The sequence below is a fragment of the Microtus ochrogaster genome, chromosome 19 (assembly GCF_000317375.1).
Source record: "Microtus ochrogaster isolate Prairie Vole_2 chromosome 19, MicOch1.0, whole genome shotgun sequence".
Classification (NCBI taxonomy): Eukaryota; Metazoa; Chordata; class Mammalia; order Rodentia; family Cricetidae; genus Microtus; species Microtus ochrogaster.
The window spans coordinates 52196721-52203696 of NC_022021.1; the positions used below are offsets into that span (position 1 = coordinate 52196721).

A 6976-nucleotide genomic window follows, 5' to 3' on the forward strand; every position below is an offset into this window, starting at 1 on the left:
CTTGCAGGCAGGTATGCTCCTGCAGGCTCAGGATGCTCACCTTTGCTCTGCAGTCCTGGCCCTTGTTCACCTCCTCCTGAACAGTGATTTGACCGCCACCCCAATTTTCCAGGCACTCACCAGAGGCTCCAAACAGTCAGCCTGTTTAACAGAGGCTGGCGTGCCTCTGATCTGTCTACCTGTCCATCTGTCAGCTGCCTATTGGGCATGCCTCCTGCCATCCTCCCTTTGGTGCAGATATCCTCATAGCTGCATCAAGAATGGACTGCTCTTGAAGAGATGAACACCCAAGCCCTTGTTGTCTGGAGTTAGACAGGACTCCATGTTCTGGGCTCCGGGATCAAGGGCACACATGCTTTCATCTCAGCTCCTGGCAGAAAGCATATTCTTCCAAGGTGCCAGCAGAGCCTATGCTGCTATTATAATGTTCTACACCAAAAAAAAAAAAAAAATCCCCTAACAATAGTCCCCTACAACACCCTAGCATTTTTGAAACACAATATGAACATGAAATACCCCTTGTATAAAGATAGGTAAACTCTTACATCCCTGCTTATCAAGAGAATTTATCAATGGCAGAACGGGTGGGCAGTTTCCACAGTCCAGGATGCTGCACCAAGGTCAGGATTTAACCCTCCATAGGCTTGAACACTTTGAGTTGGGCACCCAGGGGCTCATTCCGCATGTGGTGTTCAGCAAATCTGCAGGTGGGCATCCCCAGAAACTTGTGTTTACTTTTATCTGAGCTGGCCAAGGCAAGGATGGCTTCCAGGAAGAGACATATTTGCACACGTAAACCTTTCTTGCTTAAAATGTCAGCACCCTGGACAGTACCACATGACCCATTTCAACTTCAAGACACCAGTGTCTGTTGTGCCTGGGCAGTTACTGACATCACAAAGCCACTGGCTGGTGTAGATGGCTCTGTAGGGACTACAGAGTGTCAGAAGTGGACATTCTTGTCTAGAGCTTCAGGATTCCAATGACCTTGATTTCACAGTGTTGCTGCAAGGGGCAGGAAACAAGAGGATGGGAAAGGAGGGGAGAGGGTGATCTCAGCACCGAGAAACAGAGGGAAAGAGTCCTTCTGTGATTCTGAAGTCATGGCTATGCCTGAAGGCTTTGGAGGACTGGGTAGTAAAGAGTCACAGTGAGTGAACAGATGTGAGTTAAAAAAAATTATTATCATTCTCATGAGAGAGTAGAACAGACTAACCAGTAGCATTTTTGCACTTTCTTGACAAGCAAAAATTAGATGCTTGAAAGACAAAAAAAGTACTATGTATGATGAGTCAGTGATACAGTCCTGGGCTTTTGACCACCCTACCCCACCTCTGTGGCACTGGTTGTAGGCGTGTGATACTGGGTTCTCTAATGATCTCTAATCAGTACTTGTGGGTCTCTTCATACATGTGGTGACTCCAGGCTGATATGGGACAAGGAAGAGGTTTTTCACCTGTCGGGTTTCTCCCACTGAGCTCAGCTTGCCTTTGAAGGCCAGCCAAAGTACTGAATTCCTGGAATTAGTAATCTGGAGGTCATTCATAGGAAAGGGATTCCAGAGTCCTGCCACTGCCAACCAAGCACACTCAGGACTACCCCACTCAGCATGGATTTCAGGGGAAGCCATGTACACACAGAGTGCACCTTAGGGAACTTGGAGAAATGGCATCACACAGATGCCCACTGGGCATCATGCAGCCCCCCTGAGCCTATAAGTTTCTGCCACAGAAAGCTGGGAACACAATAATCATGTGGTCTCGGTTATGGACGGAGTGTAATGAGGCTGGGTCTGAGTGGCACAGGTCTACTCCCCCACCCTGGTCTACTCTGGATTTGTTCTTCAGCAGTTTCTGCTCTCCTGTGGCTTCAGACCACTCTCTAGGTGTGCATCCTTCCACCTCCGTCTGTGCTGGTACAACAGATGACACAGAGCAACTGCTGGAACCCACAGTGATGGCAGAAAGGACAGGAGCACACAGACAATCTGCACCCAGCCCGGGTAGAGCTTCTCCTCTCTTGAGGGGAAATGTTCCTGTGGAGACAGAAGGGCATGCTCAGACATATGTTCTGGCAGGGATCACACCACCCATCTCCAAGAGGAGCTAGGCTGATCCTTGGCCACCAACTTAAGTAAAATGGCAACTTCACTCCCCACTTCCTGAAACAGCGAGTACACAGATTCTTAAGAAAATGAAAGAAGTTTGGCCAGGACTCCTTCTACCCCAACCTCTCCTGAGGGTGAGTACCCCCAAAAGGGCAGCTTTGCACAACCATCATTATGGGTCCCCATATTTCTCTTCTGCAACATGGCTCACCCAACTTTCAGATGTTTCTTGTGTGCTTGCATGGGCAGGTATAAAACACATCTAACGGGACAGCTCCCATGCAAACTTCCCAAGTATACAGCCTCCTTTACAGCCCCCTGCTGCTCTGCTCAGGTCTCTCTAGGATGGACTTAGAGAGGCTTGCTCTCATGATAATGAGAGACACAGATGCAGGTGAAGTTCTGAACCATGTGTGTGTGTGTGCCTCTGATGACCAGGCAGTTGGGTATAGGTCAAGAGTCACAGCTGGAAGTGACCCACCAAACTCAGGAGACTATGAAAAGCCTGGGGCCGTATTGATAACTATACAACACCCTCTGTCCATCAATTATCTTGACATATATTAAAAAATGAGCAGTTTTCCATCTGCTTGTCCCAAAGTACACAGAGAAAGTGAAATGTCCCTAAGAAAGAGGCCAGTGGGACCTATGTCTCTAGAGCAGTGCTTCTGGATCTTCCTAATGCTTTGACCCCTTAATTTAATTCCTCATGCTTTGGTGACCCATCAACCATAAAATCATTTCCGTTGCTACTTCATAGCTGTAATTTTGCTACTGTTATGAATCATGATGTAAATATCTATGTTTTCCTATAGTCTTAGGTGACCCCTGTGAAAGGTTGTTTGACCCCGGAAGGGGCTGCAAAGCACAGGTTGAGAACCACTGTCCTAGAGTCTAGAAACCACTGAGATCACACTCTGCTCACGAAAGCCCTAGCCTTGGAATGTTAGTATCTGAGTATTATAGACAACCAACTATTTAAACCCCTAATTTCCCAGTTACCAGAAGTGGTCAGACCACATTACCACAAATAGATCATCTAAGCCACGGGGAGCATCATGGATGCTAGGTAAAGCCTGAAGGATTCCCACAGCCTTGAGAAGGACCTACGTATTGGGGGTTCCAGGCCTTGTAGCTGGGCGGTCTCTGGGTCAGAAGGATGATGTAGGACAGGAAGATGCTGAGCAGCAGCATAGGGCTCACCACCCTCCATGTCACCTGCCAATAGAGCCCGGGCCGCCGCCCAGTCATCCACTCAATGTCATCACAGAACCTGCAGAAGACACAGGAAGCACTTGCTCAGGTTCCCTTGTGTGGCCTCATTTAAAGCCCATCCTTTAAAATCAGGAACTGTGGGCACCCCGAGCCCACCCTGGATCTTTTCTTTTTTTTTGAGACAAGGTTTCTCTGTAGCTTTGGAGCCTGTCCTGGCACTAGCTCTTGTAGACCAGGCTGGCCTAGAACTCCCAGAGATCCTCCTGCCTCTGCCTTCCGAGTGCTGGGATTAAAGGCATGCGCCACCACCGCCTGGCTCCCACCCTGGATCTTAAGGTACCAGGGCAGAGCATTTCCCAGGATTTAGTACACCACCCATTCCATCCCCTACTTTGCCCTGAGAGGGGGCCTGGGAGCCACTTACCGCTTCATCCCATAAACATAGATGACCCCAACCACCTCCATGAAGGCAAAAAAGATCAGATTCAGAGAAGCTGCGAAGCTGTCAAAGATCTCCAGCCAGTAGTTTCCAGACTGCAGTGTGAAGCAGATGGCTGAGAGGAAACAGACAAGGCAGACCATCCCTGGGGACAAAGGTAAGCAGGATGAGAGGCAGTGTGGTGGAGCATCAGGAGGCCCTGGCAGCAGGAGGCTTTTCAGGTTTCCTTGACCCCCATCCCTTGGTTTCTTTATTCCTATCTCTCCCAGTACTTTGCCAGGCAGCAGGGAGGACCTGCTAGAGATGGGGTTCTGTTTGCATAGGGGAAGGGAATCCCAACTGTTGCTCCTCCCTTCTCCCCACTCCTATCTACCTTCCCCCTATCCTTCTTACTACCATTCCCCAAACAGAGGCCACTGGGGTTTTCCAGCTTCTAGAGGTGAGCCTGTCCCCGGCCTTCCTCAGGAACATGGGCCCTGGACTTCTGCTTCCAAGTGTGTTGGTTGTTGAGCAATGGGCAAGATGGACAAAAGTGCAGGGTGGACAGTGAGGACAGGCCCTCCACCCATCTACTTACCAGTCATGATTTCTTTGGGGATACCTCTGGGTAAGATCCCCATGTCAAATAGTGGTGTAATGACACTCTCCATGTTCCCGAACATGGAGGACAGACCCAGGGTAAACAACATCCCAAAGAAGAGCACGGACCACACAGAAGCGGCTGGCATGTGCAGGACAGCTTCTGTGAAAACGATGAAGGCCAGGCCTGGACCTGAGGCACTCTGCAACACAGAGGCTATGCTATGGTCACGTGCACAGCACACAACCCACATCATAACACATGCACACCCCCATCCTGATACATGTGCATCCATACCTTTACCTGAATGTGATAGCTGTAACATGTATACATGTCACACAGTGACACGTGTATACACACCGACATGTGTGTACAGCACCATAACATGTACGCAACCCATACCATGACACGTGTGCCCTGTACAGTGACATATCTGTGCTCCACACTGTAACACATACACACTCCCTCATTGTGGTACGTGGAATACACATGCACCCACACCATGACACATGCACAGCCTTACTATCTCACATGTGTACTCCACCCTATGATACATTCATGCCTCACATCGTGACATAGGTAAACCCTGCACTGTGACATATGCATCCCCACACCTACCATGACATGTGTGTCCCATACTGTGATATGTACACACTCTACACCATGATCTATATACACACATGCTTTCTGGTGTAAGAAATGCTACACTGCTTTTCTGGGAAGACAGGCCACAGGCACACCTCTGAGGGAAGGGGGCGCTTTTCCTTGAATATCAATCAGCTGAGCAGGAAATCTATGGCCTTGGGATCAGGGGTCAGGAACTACTGCCCTGAGGATCTTCTCCCCATTCCTAGTCTGGTACCTATGGGTCCCCAGCACCCACTGTCCTCTATGACAAGACTGTGGCTTCCATGTTCTGTGTCCCAGCAATGTTGTCATCCTAAATTTGTCCTGTCTGCTAGATGCAGGCAGACTGAGGTGTTTTTCTGGGGTTCCCTGTGGGATATGTCCCCAGCATTTTGCAGCTCAGAATTCTCTCTATGTGGCCCTGGTTTCCTAGGGACAGCCCTCCTGTCCTGTTCCTGTGGGTACCTTATCCAGAAAGTCTTCCAGATGGCAGGTCTTCAGTGGGAGCTGGGCCAACCTTTCAGCATGAGTGGCATTCAGGTGCATGAGGACAGCTGGGTACTCATCCCTAGAGATGCTAAGCTCTGGAAAGTCGAACTCATTGATGAGGCTCAAGATGTTTCTGCAGGAGCAGAAAGAGACTGGTGAGGTGAGGATTTGATGCTCTACAATGGCCAGCAAATGTTCCAATATCCCAGGGAAGTTCTGAAACAAATAGCAGCACCCAGATGAGGACTCCAGCCTTTCTAGACCCTGTGGTGTCCCATGGATACCTGTGTCTGGCCAGCACTGGAAAGAGGAGGCTCTTTCTACCTGTGGGCTAAGAATAGGAACACCCCTTCTGTGGGCATGAATGAGGAGGAGACAGATTCACCTGATACTGCTTTTGCAGACATGTAAAATATAGGAGTTATAAGACTGCCTGTTCCAGTACAGCTATGCTCACCCGTCCAGGCACCTCCCATAGTCATTGGTCGCCTTGAACCCCATGATGGAGAAGATGGTGATGGATGCATACAGGGACGTCATGCTGTTGACCAGGGCAATGGTCACGGCGTCCTTCTCACAGTTGTTCCTGGACACAAGCACATGGCCATCATGGGACTTTCTGGGTCAGAACCAGCCTTCCTATGGGAGGAAACGGGAATAATTCCCTCCTTAGCACCTCTACAGCCTGAGGCAGGCTCACTCTAAACCTGGAGGTTATGGGGGGGGGTGATCTCATGCTCCCAGGATGACTTCAGCCTCTCCCTACACTCCTCCACTACAACCCAACTCAGAACCGCCAAGGGTCTGGGATTCATGTGGTGGTGGGCATAGATGCAGGCTTTTGAGACTACTCTCCAAGAAGAATGCATACAAGTGCACCTTGAGTGAATCCAGGCCAGTGAGTTACCACAAACACTCAGAGACCTCCTCTGTCCTATAGAAAGGTGGATGGCCACATAAAGTTGGTTTGTTAGAGTCTGTCATGGTGTGGCCCGGTGGTTTATATTAGTGGCACTGCACCCTGGTATCCGGCAGCAGCATCTGTGTGTGTCAGCATCTGTGTGTGTCAGCATCTGTGTGTGTCAGCATCAGACCAGAAAATTTAACACCACATATATGCTTTTATGGTACATGTACTTGTTATGCACATTTTGATCAGCATCCTGCCCAGCGTGAAAGACATGCAAACGCTGTCATCAAAAATGAAGTTTCTGGGGCTGGAGAGATAGTTCGGTGGTTAATAGTATTTGCTGCTCTTACAGAGGGCTGAAATTAAGTTCTCAGTACCTACAAACATCTGTAACTCCAGTTTCAGGAGATCTGGCCTCTTCTGGCCTTCTCAGGCACCAGACACATGGCAAAACACATGCATAGTAGGCAAAATACCCACACACATAAAAATAAATTAATAAAAATAAAAAATACCAGCCGGGCGGTGGTGGCGCACGCCTTTAATCCCAGCACTTGGGAGGCAGAGGCAGGTGGATCTCTGTGAGTTCGAGACCAGCCTGGTCTACAG

General features: G+C 49.3%; 1 protein-coding gene across 2 annotated transcripts in view; it reads right to left on the reverse strand.

Annotated features, from left to right (window-relative positions):
- Window positions 1-1843: 1843 nt before the first annotated feature.
- The window catches only part of Slc6a18 (solute carrier family 6 member 18), a 12632-nt gene continuing 7499 nt past the window's right edge, over window positions 1844-6976 (reverse strand). Inside the window, exons 7-12 of one of the 2 annotated variants that reach the window (XM_005356713.2) lie at window positions 5915-6043; window positions 5434-5590; window positions 4339-4543; window positions 3747-3876; window positions 3218-3380; window positions 1844-2035 (exon numbers count right to left, since the gene is read on the reverse strand). In XM_005356713.2, the coding sequence (XP_005356770.1) occupies window positions 1844-2035; window positions 3218-3380; window positions 3747-3876; window positions 4339-4543; window positions 5434-5590; window positions 5915-6043 (976 nt within the window). Of the gene's footprint in view, window positions 2036-3217; window positions 3381-3746; window positions 3907-4338; window positions 4544-5433; window positions 5591-5914; window positions 6044-6976 lie in introns of both variants that reach the window. The other variant, XM_005356712.2, reaches the window with a different exon arrangement.